This window comes from Microcaecilia unicolor, chromosome 6, assembly GCF_901765095.1.
Source record: "Microcaecilia unicolor chromosome 6, aMicUni1.1, whole genome shotgun sequence".
NCBI lineage: Eukaryota > Metazoa > Chordata > Amphibia > Gymnophiona > Siphonopidae > Microcaecilia > Microcaecilia unicolor.
In genome coordinates, this window is record NC_044036.1 from 64,048,593 (window position 1) to 64,071,061 (window position 22,469).

Genomic DNA, 22,469 nt, shown 5'->3' on the forward strand with positions numbered 1-22,469 from the left:
GGTCAAATTGGATCGAATAGTCCACCACTGAAGAGAATTCTGAAATTCAGTGAACAGTTGAATTACATCCTCTAGATCTCCCGCAGCTTGAAACCACTGGGAAGCTAGGGTCCATTGAGCTGATCTCATATGTAGAGTTACATGAACTGTGGAGGCCATGTGCCCCAGGAGTCAACATCTGCCGAGCCGTGACCTGCTGAAACGCTCGAACCATGGACACCAGGGACAGAAGGTTGTCCGCCCTTGCCTCGGGAAAATAAGCTCGCGCTGTCTGAGTGTCCAGCAGAGCTCCAATGAATTCCAATATTTGGACTGGGGTGAGATGGGATAATTGATGATGAACCCCAGTAGCTCCAGCACCCGAATAGTCATTCGTATGGACTCCAGAGCACCTTCCTTGGAGGTGGTCTTCACCAGCCAATCATTGAGATAAGGAAAGGCATGCACTCTCAGCCTGCGTAGCGACGCTGCAACTACAGCTAGGCATTTTGTAAACCAAAAGGCAGTACACGGTACTGAAAGTGCTGTGTTCTCAGCCGAAATCAAAGATACTTCCTGTGAGCTGGAAATATTGAGATGTGTGTGTAAGCATTCTTTAAGTCCACAGAGCATAGCCAATCGTTTTCCTGAATCATGGGAAGAAGGGTGCCCAGGGAAACCATCCTGAACTTTTCTCAAAAAAGAAATTTGTTCAGGGACCTTAGGTATAGGATGGGACGCATCCCCCCTGTTTTCTTTTGCACTAGGAAGTACCTGGAATAGAATCCCAGCCCTTCTTCCCCTGGTGGAATGGGTTTGACCGCTTGGGCCAGTAGAAGGGCGGAGAGTTCCTTTGCAAGTACCTGCTTGTGCTGGGAGCTGTAGGACTGAGCTCCCGGTGGGCAATTTGGAGGCTTGGATTCCAGATTTAGGGTGTATCCTAACCATACAATTTGAAGAACCCACCAGTCGGAGGTTATAAGCGGCCACCTTTGGTGAAAAAACATTAACCTCCCCCCCAACCGGCAAGTCGTCCGGTATGGACACGTTTACTGAGGATATGCTGAACTGGAGCCAGTCAAAAGTCTGTCCCTTGCTTTTGCTGGGGAGCCGCTGTGGCCTTAGGTGCACGCTGTTGATGAGATCAAGCGCACTGGGACTGAGCCTGGGCAGGCTGCCGAGAAGCAGGAGTGTACCTACACCTAGCATAAGAATAGGGAGCACTCCTCTTCCCTCCTAGATGAGGAGGTAGTACCAGAAGACGCCCGGCGGGAGAGAGAATCCATAGCATCATTGTGTTTCTTCATCTGGTCAACAAGATCCTCTACTTTCCCATCAAAAAGGTTATCCCCCGGCAAGGAACATCCGCCATCCTCTGCTGGACCGAATGATCCAGTTCAGAGACACGCAGCCATGATAGTCTGCATATCACTATAACTTGGGCAGCGATCCTGGATGCTACATCAAAAGTGTAGAACATACCCCCTGGCCAGGAATTTACGACATGCCTTCTGCTGCCTGACTACCTGGCGAAAAGGCTCGACCTGCTCTGGAGGGAGTGCATCAACCAAGCTGGACAGTTGCCTCACCGAGTTCCGCAAATGGCCGCTCGTGAAGAGCTGGTATGTTTGGATCTTGGCAGCAAGCACAGCGGCCTGATACATCTTCCTCCCAAAAGAGTCCAAGGTTCTAGATTCTCTACCTGGGGGCGCCAAGGCATAGTCCCTAGTGCTCTTGGATCTTTTGAGGGCGGAGTCCACCACCATGGAATTGTGAGGCAGCTGAGACCTCATCAATCCAGGCTCACCGTGGATCAGATATTGGGATTCAGTCTTTTTTTTTTTAATAGATTTTCAATTTTACATTCATGCTTACACATAAATTTAGCAATTATAAAGAAAACATCAATACTATTATCACTTCACTGAAAAATATCATAAGTTCCTTAGACCACAATAAATTTGTCCAAGATCAAAGAAAGTAAAAGAAAATTAAGATTAAGGAAAGCGAAAACAGAAAGACTTGTCTAAGAGCGCAGCCGGTGCACAGCATTCTGTTCAGAGATTAATACACTATTCTTTACTGGAAATAAATTCTAGAAGTTTCTCAGATTCAAAGAATACATAATTCTGAGAACTAAAAACTACCACACATCGACAGGGATATTTAAGCAGAAAGGTTCCACCTATAGTAAGAAGTCTAGATCTAAGCTGTAAAAAGGCTTTCCTCCGTTTCTGTGTATCCCTGGATAAATCCGGAAAAATTTGAAACTTTGCTCCTAAGAAATCTTCATTGAGGTGGCGGAAATATAATTTGAAGACATTATTTCGGTCTAGCTCGAAGGCAAATGTCACTAGCATGGTTGTTCTCTCAGTAATTAATTCAAGTGAATCTTGAAGAAATTCAATTAGGTTAACTTGTGAGGAAGACCTCCCAACATTAATACCAGTGATATACTATATCCTGGTTATAGGTGGGAGATTTTCCATAGGAATATGCAATATCTCTTTCAAGTATTTTTTAAACATCTCCAATGGTGAAATTAAAGGTGATTTAGGAAAGTTCAGTATTCTTAAATTATTTCTTCGAAGTTGGTTTTCTAAGTACTCAATCTTCCTAAATTGAATAAGTCTATCTTTGGAGAACAATGAAGAAACATTTTTTTAAAGTTTGTACCTCTGTATCCAGAACTTCCAATTTCGTGTCATGTGCTCCGAGCTTACTTGAGTAATTTTCCTGAGTGGATTTTATCTCCGCTATCTCCTCCTCAGTGGACTTCGCCATTTGTTTCAGAGTAGCATTTAAGCCCTGGATGGCATCCCACAAATTTTCAAGAGTCACTACGGCTGGTCTAATTATTTCTCTGGGGTCTACTGGAGGCGTCTCCTGCCTACTCTCAGTCAGGGGCACGATTCCGCGCTCTTGCTGGATTGATGTTTCAGCTGGAGAAGAGGTAGCGATGGGGCCTCCTACAACATCCGCCAGGGACAAACCCTTCTCGGACGCCCTATGGCATTGTTCAACCGGCGTTCTCATCTCGCCCCCAGGCCTCGGAGGAGCCGCATGAGGGAGAGGGCTCAAAGATGCCCCCTCAATGCTATTTTCCGACAGCCTTGTCGGATTCACCAAAGCGCTCGTAGCGGGTCCCGGTGCGCGCACCACCATGGCGTCCAAGGTCCCCTGGCGCTTCCTGGAAGGTTCCGTCCGGCGTGAGGAGGTAAGCACGGGGGGCTTCGCCTTTCTCTTACTCATTTCGGGCTTCAGAAAGTTCAGGCACGTCAGGAGGACAATGGCGCTTAGGAGGTGTCTGCTCACACTTCTGTCTCAGGCACCATCTTGGACTCCCACCCTGGGATTCAGTCTTTTTGGGATCACGGGATTAGACAGCGGGAACGACCAGTTTCGCATAAGGACTTCCTTCAGTACATTATGCAAAGGAGCCGTTGCAGCCTCTCTAGGTGGAGAAGGATAATCCAGGACCTCGAGTATCTCAGCCCTGGACTCATCTTCAACTTCCATAGGGAAGAGAATAGGCGCAGCCATTTCCCGGACAAAGGAGGTAAAGAATAGACTCTCCGGTGGAGAAAGTCTCCTTTCTGGTGGAGGGGAAGGTTCAGAGAGAATCCCATAGGACTCGTCAGAAGAAAAGTACCTGGGATCTTCCTCTTCCTCCCATGAACGCTCATCTTCAGTATCAGACAAGACATCCCTCAGAGTAGTCCGAAACTGAACCTGCCTCAACGCCAAGGAACAATGTCCTCGATGGCGGTGCCGAGAAGTCGACGCCCGCCTGGACTCCAGTGAAGCTTCCTCCACCAACATCGTAGGGGAGTCAACCTGGGTGGCAGCCAATGCCGCAGGCGGCACCGAGGTCAGGGGCCTCACCACAGGCGAAGGGCCAGATGCAGCTGCAGCAGACGGTACAGAAGGCAGAAGCACCCCCGACACCGAAGCAGACTAGCGCAGCAATCCTTCCAGAAGTTCTGGAAGTAGGGCCATGATGCGCTCGTCGAGAGCTGCTGTCAGACAAGGCTGCGGGGTCGGTAAAGGAGCCGTTGGCAAAATCTGTCGAGGCTCGGGAACAGGTACCGGGCTGCCAGAAGACCGACACATCGGCACCTCCTGAATAGAGGGAGAGCGATCCTGTCGGTGCCGATGCTTCTTGGGTGCTGATTCCCTCGACGCCCCAGAGCTATCGGCACCGTGTGTCGAAGGAGAACAATGAGAGTGCTTCTTCGCCTTCGCTCTACGCATGTCATCGAGACTCCTAGGTACCAAGGAGATGGAATCCTCATGCCTCCTAGGGGTCGGGTCCGACAAAGGGCTGTCCCGAGGGTCTGCATTGCAGGAGGCCTCGAGGCAGATGGGGACCCACTCGATGCCTCACTGCTCCCAGCGCAAATAGGTGTTTCAACAGCCATTACCTCTGCTGCCGATGTCGACGACCTCGGTACTAATGTCGATGTAGAAGGACCAGACCGAGCCCCAAAAAGCTTTTCTCATTGGGCTTCTCGAGACGGTTGGGTCCGTTTCTTCATACGAAGACACAGACTACAAGCGGCTGGGCTATGGTCGGGTCCAAGGCACAGGATACACCAGACGTGGGTATCGGTACCTGAGATAGTCTGGTTGCACCGAGTACAACGTTTGAAGCCGCTGGGTGTCTTCGATGACATGGAAGGAAAAACAGCTTCGGCGAAATCAAAAGACGCGATTGTGCCTGTTAAAAGAAAAAAAAGGCACAAAAATAAGGGAACAACCCGACCACGCGGCCTAAGCCGGCCATGTTGAAAACAAAGGAAACTTTAAAATGGTGGACAAAAGTAAAGGAAACTAAGGGGACCTTTTTTTTTTTTTTTTAACTGTAGAATTGAAAATAAAATAAAGAAAAATAAGGCAAAAAGCCAAAAAAACTGTCAAAGACTCTTTCCTGGACCTGAGAGTAGCGCAGAAAAACTCTACCGCACCTCAACGTGGAGAAAAGAAAACTGAGGGAATGCGCTCACACGACGGGCGGGAAATCAAGACTGCACACGCGCCAGAAGACTCTGGCAAAACTTTTTTTTATATTTTGCTTGCAAAATGCGGACGTCGACCCACATGTGAAAACAAGCAGCCTGCCTGTCCTTGGAGAAAGGGGTAATCTGGCATAGCAGAGAGAGAGAAAGAAAGAAAACAGGGCAGTGCTGGATGATGCCGGGGGGGGGGGGGGGGGGGGCACTGTGAAAGGGGAATAAGAGGGACAGGAATGGGAGAACTAGAATGAGGAATAAAGATGAAAAACTGTAGGCTGAAACAGTAAAGAAAACAAAAAGAGGGACAGAGAAAACAGGACAATAAGAATGAATAAATTCTGAGTGGAAAGAGAGGCAATTAAAAATGGAAGAAAGCTGAAAGGAACAGATCAATGTTGGATCTGAATGTATTGGAGAAGGTGAAGTAGACAGGAAGAGAATGAAAAATAACACATGGACAGAACAAGCTTGGAAAAAGTAAAAAAAAAAAAAAAGAAGACATGAAAGCTACCAGAGACCAGGACCTAAGCGATTAGAAAAATTAAAGGGTCCTTTTACAAAGCTGTGCTACAAATTGACCTTAGTGCGCTCTTATATGGATCATTTTTACTGCAGCTGTAAAAACCCTAATTTTCTATTTATTTCATTAATGGTCATGTGCTAATGTTGCCATTAGAGCAAGGCCATTTTTTTAAATTACTGTGTGAGCACTTACCAACACCCATTTTGTATGCGGTAAGGGCTTCTGCGTTATCCACACACTAACCAGTTAGCAAACGGTAATATAGATACACTAACTGGTTAGCACAGGAACACCCACTCTCCGCCCAGACAACTCTCTCAAAAAAACATTTAAATGCAGCTAGCACCCACACATCCCAAGATTAACATGGAACGCATTAGAGTGATCCATGATACTCTTTTTGTTGTTGTTGCTGCATTAGGCATGTGTTAGTGCCTAATGCAGCTTTGTAAAAGGACCCTTAAATGACCAGATAACAAATGTAGAAAAAAAGTTATTTCTAATTTAGGATGAAGTAATGTGGTATCCCATCTCCAGGTTCTGCCAATCAGTCCCTTATTCCATCCCCAGCCACTACGTACACTGAGAACCTGCCAGCCACACATCAGACTGCTTCCTGCTCCTGTGCCATCCCAGGCCCGACTGTTCTTTTGAGCACCATGGACCTTAAAGGAACTGTCGGGCACCAAAGTGGCAGAGAAGGCAAAAGCAGCCCAATGTGCAGCTGGGCAGCTTTTCCTCTTGCTGCGCTGAAGCGATATGTGTACAGGGAGGGAGGGATACAGCCAGAAACAAAGCAAATGTGCCACACTGTATTGAAGCAGAAGACTACACAGAATTCTGCTCCGTCTGTGGAGGTTAGGAATTCTGCATTGCTCAGTAGTACAGAATTCCCCCAGGAGTACCACTTTAATAAATAACTTACTGTGCAATTTATAAATGTGCATAAATAAAAATATCAGTCATTGAAGTTTGGCTCCTAGATTTTTGGGCTGGCTCCTATAGCCTAAGAAACTTTGTCAAGCCCTGCTCTAGCCGATGTTGGAGATGGGACAAAGAGGCTGATGCTGGCAGGTGCTGGGGTTCTGGGAATGGGAGAAGGAGCACCGATGCTGGGGGAGAGAGAAGGTAGAGCAGGACAAACATGATGGGGGTGGCAAGTCAGGGCCATATGCAGTAGAAAGTGGAGATGAAGAAATAGAGGGATGGATGCTGGTGGCAGGGAGGAGGAAATGGAGGAAAAATGAATTATAACAGGAGGTGGTGGGGGGTAGATGCTGGGGAGAGGCAGGGGCAATGGATGCGGGGGAGAGAGAAGAAAGAGGCATGGGCAACGGATGCTGGTGAAAGAGGAGAAAGAGGCACAGGGCTATGAAGAGTGTGAGAGACAAAGGAAGGGGATAGGCCTTTGAAGGAGGTGAGAAGAGGAGGAAATGGGGACATTAAAAAGGAGACTTGGAGCCTGCATACAGGGATAAGACACAAGCAAGGAACTGGAGGTGGAGGGATTGAGAGAGAAATGAGGATGGGTAGGGTATTACAGAAGGTCAAAATAGGGGACCAAAAAATGGCTTGAAAAACAGGAATAGGAGGCAGGCAAATGAACAGGTGGAAATGGGAGAGCTGGAGAAGTAAGTATAGAAAGTAAAGGGAACGGGACTTGATATACTACCTTTGTGTGTGTGTGGGGGGGGGGGGGGGGGGGGTTACAACTACATTCAAACTGATTTACATGGTATATACAGGTACTTATTTGTACCTGGGGCAATGGAGGGTTAAGTAACTTGCCCCAGAGTCACAAGGGAGACAGATAGAGGGTAAAGACAAAGGGAAAAAAAATCTAGCTAAAAGTAAATAAAAAGGCCGATGCAAGAATGAAGAAAAAAAAGATGAATCCGAAAAGATGGATGGGTGCCTATGATTTTGTGAGTGCTATGGCACCTGTGGCTCCCCCCATTCCGATGCCTATGAGAAGAACCCTCTGGTGTGATTGATAAGACACTTCTTTCCAACTGACAACTTACCCTGCATTTTATACATGTAAATAGCTTTGGTATTAAATCCATGACCTTTTATCCAGTTCCAGGAAGGAGATTTTGATTTTAGGCCAGTCCTTGATTTCCGACAGGCTTATGATACATTATGGAACCTGCAGCTCTTTCAATGGGTAGAATTAGGTATTACAAATACCATGCTGCTCTAGGATGTTAAGTTCAAAACTAGCACAGGTAGTAGCTAAACATCCCCTTCCTGGAATTAGTTAACTTGGCAGTTCTGCTGCTCTCCTTCCAGTTTGTAGACACACTGCCTGGGTAAAATAACTAAAGACGGCTTCACGCAGAGCTATTTTGTCAGTCCTATATGATGTTAGGTGAACTCTGGACCTAGCCATTGGTGGATTTTGGGTTTGGGAGGAGGTGTGAAGGTTGTTGATGCTTTTTACAATTGCTGATTACTTTATTTTTCTGTCTTGCTTGTCTAACCTTGCTAGTCCCCATCATTTAGTCTTTCAATTCTATTCTTCAAGGATTCTGTTGAGTGGAAGTACATTTTGCTCAGTGGCTGTCAGTTTTTTTGTATTGTGTACTTTTATGCTTAAGTTCCTGAAACAGCAGGGTGGTTAAATGTGACTGATATGGAACTTGACCACTCTGCAAAAGTCAAGAGTTACCCAGTTTTCAATCTGGAGAGACTAAGACAGAAGAAAGCCAGAATTTCTTTCCATACTTGCATTCCCTCTTCCCAGTTCCTTAATGGGTGCTAGTCCTTGCTGCTTCCAGTAATAACCTCTCTGAGGTTGATATTCCAAGACACTTATGCAGATAGAAGCAACTTCTATGTGGGTAAGTGCTGATGAGAGGGATATTCAGTGGCACTAACTAGATATTGTGTCTGAATATTTTTTTCTAACCATCTCGGCCCACTACATGGGCAGAATGAACAGTTATCCGGTTAACTGTAACATTGAAAACAGATAACTATATGCACAAAGGTAGCTCAGCCTTTTAAGTCATTGCTAACCAGACAGCACAACCAGTCAGCGGTCTGAATGTTGTCATTAACGGATAATATTACCAGACAGTGCCAACAATGGATATTCTGAGGCAGCCACTATTTGTATACTGCTGCTGAATATCTGGATTTTTTTTTTTTACCAATGTGGCTAGACTCAGTATCAAAATCTGTGTTTTCTTTCCATCCTTACAGAGTTCTTTTTGGCTCCTGTTCCTGCTGGTTGAGATGATGCTTCTGTTCCTGTACTTGCTGATTATGTCCTAGATATGTAATTCATCTACATTTCATTCCATAATTTCCTCTTGCAGGTTTTTCTGTAGCCACTGTTCCTGCTGTTTGAAGCATTCACAACTCTATGTTTATTTTGCTTGACTGATTGGAATGGTGGTAGTTCAGCTCCTGCTGTTTCTTGTGATGGAAATGCTCCTTCCTCTCCTGCTTGTGCTTCTACTACCATTACTACTATTTATCATGCTGCCTGACATATACAGCACTTTATAGTTACTCATAAAAAACAGTCCCTGCTTGTTAGAGAGATACTGGCAATTTATTTATTAAAAAAAAAAGTGGTTGATATAACAAAGCTGAGAGCAGGTGAATCAGGGGCAAAGAATTAAAACCAGCCCTATAGATGGATTCAGTCTAGATCCAAACATGGTTAGAGAAGTAATATGATGATGCATCAACAAAGAACTCTATTCCAAAAGTATGGATACAGCAAGGTAGAAAGCACAGAGTCAGGAGTTAGTGGAAGAAAAATGCAGAGATCAGGATGACCTGCTTAATGAATAGAGATAAGAGCAGAAGTAGAGAGGAGCAGAATGAATACATACAAAGTATATAGGAAGAGCTGAAACTGTATGTGAAAACTGATAGGGAACTTGAGAAGAGGGGTTGTATTAGTATACCAACAGTGGCAAAAGACAAAGCTGAATTTTGGATAAACTGTAGTGGAAAGTGGTGTTTTAGTAAGAAACCTGTGAGAAGTAGGAGGTGATGATAGAGTGGGAAAGATTTTTATTAATATAAAAAAGCTTTTTCTGAATTGCTTTTTGAATTAGAACTAAGAGCAATGTACAAGCATTACAATATTAAAACATTTAAAAAATAAAAATGTGTGCAGTCCTATTTTAGACAGGTAGTGGAATTAAGAAATGAGATGTGCAAGTCAGCGTGTCTCAGGTTTCACCAGTATTTTAGAACAGAATCTTGTTCTAAAATACAAGAGAAATTGAACTTTATGCGCCAAGTGCATACAGCATAAACATCTATTTTAGAAAACTAAATGTTTACAATATCGACGGGTTCAAAGCCAGTACATAACCAGTTCTCTTTGCAACTTTAGAAATGTAACTGGGTTTTATCCCAACGTTGTCCAATAACCGATTTCCTTTGCCAGTTTGTCTTGGGGGGGAGAGAAAAAACACTGGGGGAGTAAAGGGGGAACCGTCCCCCAATTCCTCCAGTGGAGCACTACTCAATAGCAGCTGTTTAACAAATCCTAAACATGCTTAGTAGCAGGTATAACTCCCAACGTTAAACTTTTCAGACATAGATGTTTAGTCCTTCTGAAATGGGGAACAAACATCTATTCTGTAAATTACACACATAAATGTTGGTCCCACCCAAGCTCCTCATGCTCCTCCCTTGTGAACACCCCCCTTGCATTTACGTGTAAAGCAGATTGCATGTATCATATGTAGAATAGCACTGAGTGCTCAGCTGCTACCTACGTGCTAGAACTCAATAAAATTTACATGTGCAATCAGTGCATACGCTTAGGTACCATGTTATAGAATGAGGGTGATAGTGGCCAAATATTGTTGATAAATGTCTCTGCCCTATCATAATGCTGACCCCTTTTTCCACAGATAAAATGCTTACCAGTACTTCTATTTTATTCATAGAAGTACTGACAATAGATATTTAAGCAGGTTACATGTTCACTACCTGCTGGTAAATGGAGAATTTGCTTTGAATATGAAACCCATACTCCCTATGACTGCCACTCAAAAACAGAAAGACAAAAGCAACACAAATTAATTCATTTTTGATAATACATAAAAAAAAGAGCTAGTGACAATGAACTCAAAAAATTACAAAAGGAAACAACTCACAAATCCTTTCTGTTCTTAGTAGACAGGTCGCTCCAAGATCTGTGTGCTGTGTGGTTCCTAATCTGTGAACATCCTGACAGGTGATTTATTTGGGTTTTTCCAGTTTCTAAATAGCATTTTGTGATTCATGAATTACTGGGGGTAGGAAGCAGGGTTTGTGTGACTAATTTCCCAGGCTGGCCCCATGGTCTTACAGTAAATATGAGGGGGCAGGTTGAAACACTACTTCTGCTGATGCTTTCTGAATGATATTTCAGTCATTCAAGGAAGTGGGAGCTGAAACCTATATCCAGTTGGATTCAGACCACCAAATCTTCTGACTAGAGACCCATGATGCATTTTGATTTCTGCAATCCTTGCCAAAACACTGTTCATGGATCACAGATCCTGGTTTGAAGTGTGCATGTGCAGTGCCATTTTTTGCAGAAACCCTAACCCGGATTTCAGGTCAATTTTGGTGCCAAATCCAAAACCAAAATTCAGCTGGCCTCTACTCACAAATATATTATTATTATTTATTGCATTTGTATCCCACATTCCCCCACCTATTTGCAGGCTCAATGTGGCTTACATAGATTTAATTAACACTGTCATATCAGGATATCAGATACAGTTAGTAATGTGTAGCGATCAAGAAGGGAAGAAGGAAGAGAGTGATTAGGATAGTTATAGACGGTGGGCATTCATAGTTGAGTGGTTGGTGAGGTGACTTAGTGAGGTTATAGGTTCCTATTGTAGGCCTTGTTGAAGAAGAATGCTTTCAGAGATTTTCGAAAGATTGCTGTTTCGTTGATTGCTTTCAAGTCTGTAGGTAATGCATTCCATAACTGCGTGCTCATGTAAGAGAAGGTAGTGGCATGCATCAGCTTGTATTTAAGTCCTTTGCAGCTGGGGTACTGCAGATTGAGAAATTTGCGGGATGATCTTGTGGCGTTTCTGGGAGGTAGGTCCACGAGGTTTAGCATGTATCTTGGGGCGTCTGCATGAATGATTTTGTGTATAATCGTGCTGATCTTGAACGCAATGCGTTCCTTAAGTGGGAGCCAATGGAGTTTCTCTCTTAGGGGTTTTGCGCTTTCATATTTGGTTTTTCCAAATACGAGTCTGGCTGCTGTATTCTGGGCAGTTTGGAGTTTTTTGATTGTCTGTTCTTTGCATCCGGCGTAAAGTGCATTGCAGTAGTCCAGATGACTTATTACCATAGATTGTACCAGGGTACGGAAGATGTATCTCGGGAAGAAAGGTTTTACTCTTTTTAGTTTCCACATGGCATAGAACATCTTTTTCGTCGTGTTTTTCACTTGAGTATTCAAGAGTGAGGTTTTGATCAATGGTGACTCCAAGAATTTTCAAGTTTTGTGAGACCGAAAGGGAACAGTATGGTGTGGTTATGGTGTTGAAATTTTTTGTGTTATGAATTGAATCGACCCTAATACCAATCCTTGTGGCACTCTGCTACTTACCTTTTTTTTCCACCGAGTGAATTGCATTCACTACCATCCTCTGGCATCCATCAGACAACCAGTTTCTAATCCAGTTTACAACTTTGGGTCCTAACTTCAGTCCATTCAATTTGTTCTCCAGCCTCCTATAAGGAACTGTGTCAAAGGTTTTGCTGAAGTCCAAATAGCGCAAGTCCTCAATCCAGTTCTCTGGTCACCCAGTCAAAGAAACCAATCAGATTTGTTTTACACACTTTTCCTTTGGTAAAACTATGTTGCCTCAGATCTTGTAAGTCATTGTATTCTAGGAATTTACTATCCTTCCCTTCAGCAAGCCTCCATCAACGAAGTAAGGCTTACCGGCCTATAATTTCCCACTTCAGTTCTGTCTCCAGTTTTGTAGAGAGAAACTGCATCCACCATTCTCCAATCCTGTTGAACCATCCCCATCTCCAAGGATCTAATATACAAATCTTTAAGAGGGCCCACCAGAACATCTTTGAGCTCCTTCAATCTCCTCAGATATATCTCATCTGGCCCAATGGTTTTGTCCACTTTCAGTTTTTCTAGTTGTTAATAAACACTTTCTTCCGAGAATGGTGTGATATCTACTCCACTCCAATATATGTCTGTCAGCCAACAGAGGTCCTTCTCCAGCATTTTCTTCCATGAACACAGAACAGAAGTATTTGTTTAGTACGTCCACCTTTTTTTCATCAGTCTCCACATTTTGGTTCTCAGCAGCTTTCTGAAAAAAGTCTTTGTCACTTCTCTTTATGTCTCTAGACATTTTTAATTCCACCTGTGCTTTTGCCAGTTGTATCCCAACTGACTGAACCACGCATTTTGTCCACATCTATATATCTTCATTTTGTCCCTTAGCTATATGGTATGCTGTATTGTAGAAAAGCATTAGTATCATAGCAATGCTATTTGACTGTTCTAATTGTGTGCTTATTGTGCTTGCATCATATTATGTGTCTGTTTGAATTTCAGTGCTGTTAAATGTGTATATTTTTGATCCTGTTTCATGGTAGTCTTACTATTATGTTTCAATTTGCTGTTTTCAAGTTTTCTTCTTTCATTGTATTTATATTTGTACGTTTTACTACTGTTATGCTGTCAACAAAATTGTAAGTTTGATGTTAAACTGTACCTACTGTACACTGCCTTGGTGACCTGGGTGAATCTCTTAATAAGGGTGGTTAATAAATCCCAATAAATCATTTGTTTACTATACCGTTACTTATTGCCTCGGCAAAACAGAATGGTTTACATTGTAGAAATATACATTTAGCACAGCATACAAACTAAGAAATCCAGTATTTGATAGGAAAGCACAGCAAAACAGAGACATCCATACTGGAAGAATAAACAAATACAATACCATTCATACTAAAAATCAAGATTATAACGCTGCATTTTGAAAGTAACACCTCCTTTATGCCTATTTTCTTTCCCTTTGTCATGCGATGTTTTCAAACGTACTCTGGAAGAAATACGTTTTTAAGGCTTTACGGAAGCAAGCATATGATTCTTCTAATCTAATTACTTTTGGAAGGCAGTTCCATAGTGTAGGGGATATGAAAAAGAAAGCTAAAACTCACGTGGATTCCCATCTAGCCCTCAGTGGTGACAGAATTACTAATCTATTATCTGAATGATAAATAAATAAATAATTTCTCTTTTTACTTTTTTCAGTTTTATGCTGTATTCTTTTCTATGTTCCTCTTTCTGTTCTATACTTCAAAATTGCACCTATTTTGCCTTTATTTCTTTCTTCTTGCTTTTGTTTACTTTCCTTACATAAAGATCTGTTGCAATTTTTATTCCACCTTTTAGCTTGGGACCACCATATGTCCCTGGAGGAGGAGAAAAGAGAGAGAAAGTGTGCAGGAGGTTGAGTAATAAGAGACAGAGAAGAGAAGGAAGAAAATAAGTATGTGGGTAATGGGGAAAGTACCTGGGTTAGGCTAGGGCAGAAGAGGAGGAAATGCTGTGACCACCTCAAATGTTTTAAAGTGTCTGCTAGTATATACTGTAATCCACAGGGTACAGAAATGGTTGTACTCCCCAATGTTCTATAATTCACCCCAAATCCCTTGTGCTTGGCAGTCCTCTCGCAAGGCAAGACCCGGGGGTGGTTAAATATGCCTTCTCTCCCTTCCTTGGCTTTAGCTTCAATCAAATGCCCAGCTCCAACCTAGGCTGCCGCCTAGAGCTGCTGTCAAGGCATTGGTCTCCCCCTGGGGCACTCCCCAGCTGCTCTCAACTAGTCTTTGCCTACTGCCTGTGACAATAGTCCACAGCGGGGCGAGTCTCTCAGGGTTTCACAGAGTCCACAATAAATTCTGAACTATACCCAACTTCCAGACTGAGGCAGTCCCTTTTCCCAGTCTTTCTTTCTCTTCCTTCTTCCTCCCCCGAAAAGGGAACAGAGTAGCTGTGCTCTCCCACCCCCAGGTCCTTTCACCTTAGTCCTGTTAAAGAGCACCGTTGTTTATAAACATAAATTAAACAGTTCTCTGGTTTTCTCTTTCTTTTCCTTTACCACATCCCAATATATACAATACAGCCTGTTCGGCTTCAACCCTTGCTTAACTCCCCTCCTACTACCAGATTGGGAATGAAAGGGTCCCACCCTTTCTTTGTCAGCACCTACTCCTGACAACTTCCCACTTGACCCAGGTTGAAACCTTTATTTATTAATCCCCTGCTGACATAGCCACCTTTTCCCTCCCTTCACCAGGCCTAAGAACCATGCTGCCATCAGCCCTTTTAACTCTCTACCCATGCTGCCAACAGCCCTTTTAACTCTCTACCTTTGACTCATGCCAGAGCAGAAATGTCCATAGGCTCCTCTTCCACGATCTCCTCTCACTCTCCAGCGGTTGCTAATCCACAGGCTCTTCTACAACCCTCTCCTCCAGCTGTCCCTAATCCTCCTGATTAATCCTCCTCAGATCCTCCTCCCTCCCCTTAGCATTCTGGGACTGGTAGTGTAGAGAACTCTTCCTGGGTCTACCCTGTGTCTCCCTCAAGAGCTGCTGGGAATTGTAGTCTTTGGATCTTCCTGTTCTCTCTGAGGAAAGTGACAAGCTGCTCTTTCTGACCTGTTTGATCCCTGAGGACTGGAATCTTGGGGCTCTGCCCTCCCTTGCGGGTTTAGGACACCCTAAAGGAAACTTACTCCCTCCAGCCTTAGCTGTTTCCCACTCCATGCTCCCATACTCCTCACAATATTTATTTATGCAGCTTATTTTATCATGTTAATGATCAAACCTGACTGAAACTGGTCATGATGAGATGTGCCAGGCGGCGTGCACTAGGTTGTTGAGTGTTATGCTGGTTGCTTCATGCTCTCTTGCAATGCTGCAAGTTGAATAGTTAGCAGCTGTTTGGAATACCTGTACCACTTTCTCTACAGCGCTGGAGATACTGTGGATCAGTAGCACACAATTTCTCAACCATGGCCAGGATGCTTCTATCAAAGGCCAGGGATATTGCATTTACATAGAGGGTAGAAGCATGACTGAGAATGGCTGCTAAAAACCATTTTAATAAAATATTCTGCAATATATCTGCTACAGCTTTCAGTAGGTTAGGACTCGCTTCAGATCCACAGTGGCTCCACTGAGTAATGTGAATCTTTGATAAAGGACAAATGAAAATTAATCCTAAAATCAGAAGGAAAAGCTAGTAGCAAACCTCAAAAATGCATACTCAAACAGGGATGGCAAAGGCTGTGGTGTTCTCTTTTTTTCAGAATTTGCATCCTTGGAGCTAAAATTTGAACCATGCTCCAGGAACTGTTGTGACTTTGCTAATAGAAACAGGTGAGAGTCCAGGTAAGAGTAAGGAACAAGGTGTGAGTTGCTGCTTCCAGTAGGTTATGAAAGTGACATTTTGTAATGTTGCACCTATTTATATATATTTGCATACACAAATTATATATGCAATTTCAATGCAAATTTTTGTCCTCATATTGGAGTACTCTGAATTAGTCCCTTTAACGGGTGCTGGGTAAAACGGCAACCCGGACAAGGGTTGATTTCAATGCCTCCCCTTCTCTCAGGCTTGTACGGTCACACTTACAGTTTGACTCAGATGGGTAGTATGGGACCCCTCTGGCTGTGTGCATCAATGTATACACACTCACATACACACACACAAAATTATGATTCTTTTATAGCATCCAATGTGAGCCTCATTTGGTGTATTCCATGCCCAAAGCAGTTTTTAACACCTGTCAACACAGGTCAGATTCCTACCACAAGAAATCACAGCCAATGCAGATTTTTTCTATTAAAATAAACATGAGCTGAAGGCATTTTTTCAGCAGCAGAATTTCATCCAAAAAACAAAATATATTTCAGCCAACTACCTTATCCACGTTTGGAAGGTTTTGGCTTCTACATGAATCTCTCATCCTCTTGTCATTTAAGCTCAGGCAACATAGATGAGGAAAACCGAAACCACTCTTCTAGGCATCAGGGTTCTTTTGCTATCCTTAGATCTTTCAGACACTTTCAATCTAGTCAATCACTCTGCTTTACTCCAAAGTCTGCACGCTATTGGTCTTTCAAGTGCTACACTGGATTGGTTTAGTCCTTATCTGGCAAACAGAAAGTATACTATAGCTTTTCACAACTCATCCTCTGCCCCATTTAGTCCTGGATTAGGAGGTCCACAGAGTTCAATTCTATCATCTACCCTCTTCAACATTTTTCTAGCCCCTCTTTTGAGTTCAATATGTATGTCTATGAGGAAGACATACAAGTTTTCATGCTCTCTTGATTCCTGCACTTCTATAGAAATCTCTATGATTAACCAGAAATTGTCTCAGATAAGAAATTGGCTTCAGGAATACAATCTTATCTTAAATCCCACCAAATCAAAATATGTTCTTTTTTCTAGCAAAGATAATAATTCACTACCTACACCTATTCTTCTCTCTAATACACTAGTTCTCTGGGTCGACACAGTATGTATTCTAGGTGTCCTCTTAGACTCTGTTCTCTCTTTCTGGCCCCAAGTTTCGCAGGTAGACAAAGATCACTCTATAAACTCCATTTGATTCGCTCTATTCAATACTTAATTCTTTCCCCTGCACTATTTTAGTTCACTCTTTAGTTATCACTCAGACTATTGCATTTCGATCTATAAGGGACTTAGGCAAAAAGAACTGCATCAACTTCAAATTGTACAGAACACTGCAAATAGGCTCATACTTAATCTCAGGAAATGTGATCACGTCACTTCACATCTGAAAGCTGACAACTGGCTGCCACTAGCTCATCGCATCACCTACAAAATTCTTTTACTGGTTTTCAAAATAATGGCCTCCGGAGAGCCATTATATCTCTCATGTCACCTTATTCCTTACAGCCCCACCAGAACTCTTAGATCTGCCCATCAGAATCAACTTGTTATCCCTAGTTATCATGATACCATCAATGAACAGATTAGGCACTGCATTTTCTCTGTTCAAGACCCCCAGTTGTGGAATGCTCTCCCTACTAGAGAGCTGCACGGCTTCTGTCCCCGCGGGAATCCCGCGGAACCCGCGGGATTCCCGCAGGGACGGAGGCAGTTCCTGCGGGGTTCCCGCGGGGATGGAAGCAGTTCTGCGGGGTTCCCGCGGGGACGGAGGCAGTTCCTGCGGGGTTCCCGCGGGGATGGAACCAGTTCTGTGGGCTTCTCGTGGAAGTGTAAGCTGCACCTGCACCAGCCTCTCATCTACCGAATACCAATTTATTTGAGTGCTGTCTCTTCCTCCTCTTCTTCCTTGCTTTAACAGCATAAATTTGGAAAGTCTTCCATTAAGGAGGTGGTAGAGTCACAAATGATGACGGAATTCAAAAAGGCGTGGGATGAACACAGAGGATCTCTAATTAGAAAATGGAAGTTATATAAAAGCTAACCTTAAATGGCTGCATGTGTGTGGATATGTCAAGTGACACTTAGATGGCGACTCTGGCTGTGATGAACTAGAGCTGATACCTGGCAGACTTGTATGGTCTGTGTCTCTTTCATGGCAATCTGGTGTAGGATGGGCTGGAAAGGGCTTAGACAGCAACTTCAGTGGCTGGAACATAAGGACAGTGCTGGACAGACTTTTACGGTCTGTGTCCCACAAATGAGAACATGAATAGGCTGGAGTGGGCTTCGATGGCAACTCCAGCAGTTGGAACATAAGGATGGGGCCAGATAGACTCCTGTGGTCTTTGTTCCAGAAACACGAAAGAAAGACCATAATCAAGTATATAATATCACACTCGTTGATTTAATGATGAATTGATCATGAGTGTGACTATTGGGCAGAGTGGATGGACCGTTCAGGTCTATTTGCTGTCACTTACTATGTTACTGTTAATCCTCTTTGCTCCCAGGCTGGTGCACAGACCTCAGCTCTGACACAGGCACGAGAATCAGATGTCACCTGACCTACTGGCGCGTGCATGTGGCGTGAATGGACTCATCCTCAGCACACACTGCCAGTGAATCAGAGACAAATCTTACATGTGCGCACCAGAGTGTTCCAAGTTCCAACTTCTATTCCTTCCTTGCCTACAGTGCTGTGGCTCAAATCCAGAAAGGGAGCTGACTGGAACTTTCTTTTATGTACTATTAAATTCTTACGGGGATGGGTGGGGATGGGTTAAATTCTTGCGGGGACGGGTGGGGACGGGTTGGAATGGTTTTCATTTTTGCGGGGATGGGTGGGGACGGGTAAGATTCCAGCGGGGATGGGTGGGGACGGGTAAGATTCCAGCAGGGACGGGCGGGGATGGGTTGGATTTCTGTCCCCATGCAACTCTCTACTCCCTACTTCACTTTGATTGCAGACTTCCCTAGCTAAATTCAAAATCGATCTTAAGATTTTTCTTTCAGGACGCCTTTAGCTAAATTAGTCACTTTGCTTACTGGCACTACTGACCAGGATTGAGTCCTGATCTCCTCTGGAGCACTCCTTATGTTTTTCCCCACTCGGTGTCCTATTAGTTTTGTAGTTCCACCCCCTTCCCTTTAAACTGTCTTGTACTTACTCTTCTTTTTGTTGCTCTCTTCTACACTCTTTGATTGTAAGTCACCCTGAAGGCCCCCCCCCCCCCCAATAGGGTGCAATAGCAAACCTTAATAAACTTAGAAGTTTATGAATCTTTGAATCAATTTCATACCTCGGCACAGCAAAACATGGGTCACTCAAGAGGAAATGCATGTATTTGCTGAGAGTTGCTCAGGTTAACAAAAAGGCAGAACAGGATATAGTTATCTACACAAGTCTTTTCTGGGAATGCTTTTATCATTTATTTGTTTATGACTTGGAAACGGGGAAGCTAAGTGTGGCTTCAGTTACTCTGGCACTGTCAGTGTGACCTAATGTTGCAGCAAAATACTACTACATGAGAAAAGCCAAAGGACAAAAGCATTGACCTACCTTAGGACCAGGCAGCCCTGGAAGGCCTGGATTCCCATGTGGTCCTGGTATACCCTAGAAAATTGAAAAAGTGACAATTACAGTCAGATAAAGTGAATAATAACAGTGTGTTTGATTTATGCAGCACTTTCTAGGCACCAGGATCACAACATACTTTACAGCTTAATGTTTCTGGAACCATGCCTTACAGCCACCCAAGGGCAGATGGTCTGGCTGCACATTTCTGGCAGCTGAACAGAGTGAAAGCTTTGAATAGAAGAGGGTAACAGTAAAATAGTAGATGGTGGTAGAATAAAAAGCAATTGGCCCATTCAGTCTGCTCAGTTATTCCTGTTCACACTGTGGTGTCTACATCCCAGCTGCCAACCATGCAATAAGAGACTATTTGTGGGATATATCAGTTCTTGCCAAAGACAGTTTTTATCTTCCTCCTTTGAACTCCAGCTTATTAGGTAGATGAGTACAGATGATCCCTTATTTAGTTTATACTCAGGAAGCCTCCCTTCCCATGTCTAACTACAAAGTTTATAATAATTTAAAAAGTTAACAACACTAGCATGGCCATTTTCTGAATTTCTGAATATTCTACCATTATTTCCTGCTGCATCAGCTTGGTCAGCACAAGGCATACATATCACCCAATTTGCAGTTAACTCTGGAAACCCCAACACTTTTGGAAACATGCTGCTAGATTAGATTCATGAAATCTCTTCACTTTTGTTTTTGTTTTGGTGGTGGTGGTGGGGGGGGGGGTTGTAAGTAAGAATCCTCTATGCTTAAAATACGTCTTATTGAAGTCACTTACCGTTTTAGTCTCCATCACTCAGTCTGGTGGATAGGGTAACTAATTTACTTATCTGTAACAGTGGACAGAAGGATACAGAAGTCCTCACATCATGGGATGACATCACCAACTGTATCTGCACAGGAAGCTATTCCAGCTTAGTAAGAGCTAGAAGCTTTTGAGCTGCTTCATCATGCATTTATGTCAATTCCTGCCTTCCACTGTTGGCCAGGATCACTATAGTCTGAACATAAAGCTTAGGGTTGAATACAGTTCCTTTGAGAGGTGGGCAGGTAAGTTAGGACTTCTATCCTCCTGTACACAGAAAATAACTGCTGCAGGTAAATAACTTGGTTTTGTACAAAGACAAACAGGATAATAAATTCTTACAGCATGGAACTCCATAGCTACAGGATGCCTTCAATCGTAAGTGCCAAATTTTTTGAAACACTACACAAATATTCCTCCCTCTTCAAAATGAAGAAGAATGCTCAATAGTAAGGGTGCTCAGCACCCACTGGCGCTTACAGAACTGGCTCCTATGAATTTGACAGAAAACTATAAACAATTGACCTGCAACAGAAAGACACCAATATATGTTTTGAAAGCAACTAGCCTTATCTATATATATCTATATCTATATATTTGGAAGGCAGCCTGAAAGTAAAAAAAACAAATGGGCCTAGGGGAATAGAATCAGATTCAAATCCACAAAGAGATCCTGGAGGATTTACTGGCCAAACCTACTGTTATGTCATAAGTCTTTTTATAAATAATAATGGGATGTAAATGTATGAACAGATCTCCAAGTTGTAGCCTTCCAAATTTCCTCCATGGAGACTGAACTCGTGAGCTACCAATGCTGCCATAGCTCTGACATTATGAGCTATGACATAACTCTCAAGAATCAAGCCATGAGAGATTCCTGAGGAAATTAGAAAGTCTTGGGATAGAAGGTAATGTCCTATTGTGAATTAAAAGCTGGTTAAAAGATAGAAAACAGAGAGTAGGGTCAAATGGTCAATATTCTCAATGACGTATAGTGGGGTTCCCCAAGGGTCTGTGCTGGGACCGCTGCTTTTTAAACATATTTATAAGAGGAGTCATGTGATGTGCTGAGAGGCTTAGACGTGCTTCTGGTCATCTCCAGGATTCCGCCCTCCCCCCCTTTTTTTTAAACTCCTCTGACGAGAATGAGCTGAGCTATCTAGCTGTAACCTCACTTACCTGGTGCATAGACAACTTTGTGAACCAAGAGGATGCTGCAATGACCAGGAAATCTACCAGAAAGGACACCGAGAAAGCGCGGGGCAGTAGTGAAGCTAAAATGGCGCCAACTGTGAGTACTGCAACTTCTGCCTTTACCATTACGCAGCTGATCCAACTTACAAAGGGGTTGTGGAGCAGCTTTCAAATTTTGAAGTGCTGCTAGCGGACACTACACGCTGTACTGGAGACCTCGAGCAACCAGTATCTGCAGTGGAACAATGAGCAGATGGAAGCTCTGTGAAAGCAAGTCAATGAACAAGCAGATAAACTAGACGAATTAGAAAAATACTCATGGAGAGATAACCTCCAGATTATTGGGGTCCCAGAGTCAGTGTCTGATTGAGTCTTACCTGCACAATTGGAGCACTGGCTGTTGTCTGAATTTGCCCTGTCTGATAGTGTAGACCCTCTGAGCTTGGAAAGAGCACACAAAGTGGGCAGGCCGGCGGAAGATGGTGGCAACCAGCCCCGCGTTGTTATTATTAAGGTGCACAATTACATACACAAAGTTGAGATCTTAAGAGGCTTCCATCAAAAGAGGGGCACTGACATATGAAAGGTCTAACGTAAAGGTCTTTCAGAATTATTCCTCATCGCTGCAGGAACATCAGAAGCACTTCTCACCGATTTGTTCACTACTCCATGAGGACCAAGTTCATTTCATGCTCATCTACCCAGCCTTATTAAACATCATCATGGTGCCTGGCAGACTTCCATGACTCCACAAGCAGCACAGGAGTGCTTGCTTAATATCCAAAACTCTCATCAATCAGAATCCTGAAGTGACTAGAATTTTCTTAAAATGTATCTCTCAGTGTACTCTCATTGCGTTGGATGTTGCCATTACTTTATGTGCCTCTTTAGCCAATGGTATGTGGCTCTTA

The 22,469-nt window shown here is 43.4% G+C and overlaps 1 protein-coding gene across 2 annotated transcripts in view; it reads right to left on the minus strand.

Moving 5' to 3' along the window:
* The window catches only part of COL24A1 (collagen type XXIV alpha 1 chain), an 804,368-nt gene that overhangs the window by 646,596 nt on the left and 135,303 nt on the right, over positions 1-22,469 (minus strand). For both annotated transcript variants that reach the window (XM_030205800.1, XM_030205801.1), the window contains one exon: positions 19,533-19,586. In XM_030205800.1, the coding sequence (XP_030061660.1) occupies positions 19,533-19,586 (54 nt within the window). The remainder of the gene's footprint in view (positions 1-19,532; positions 19,587-22,469) is intronic.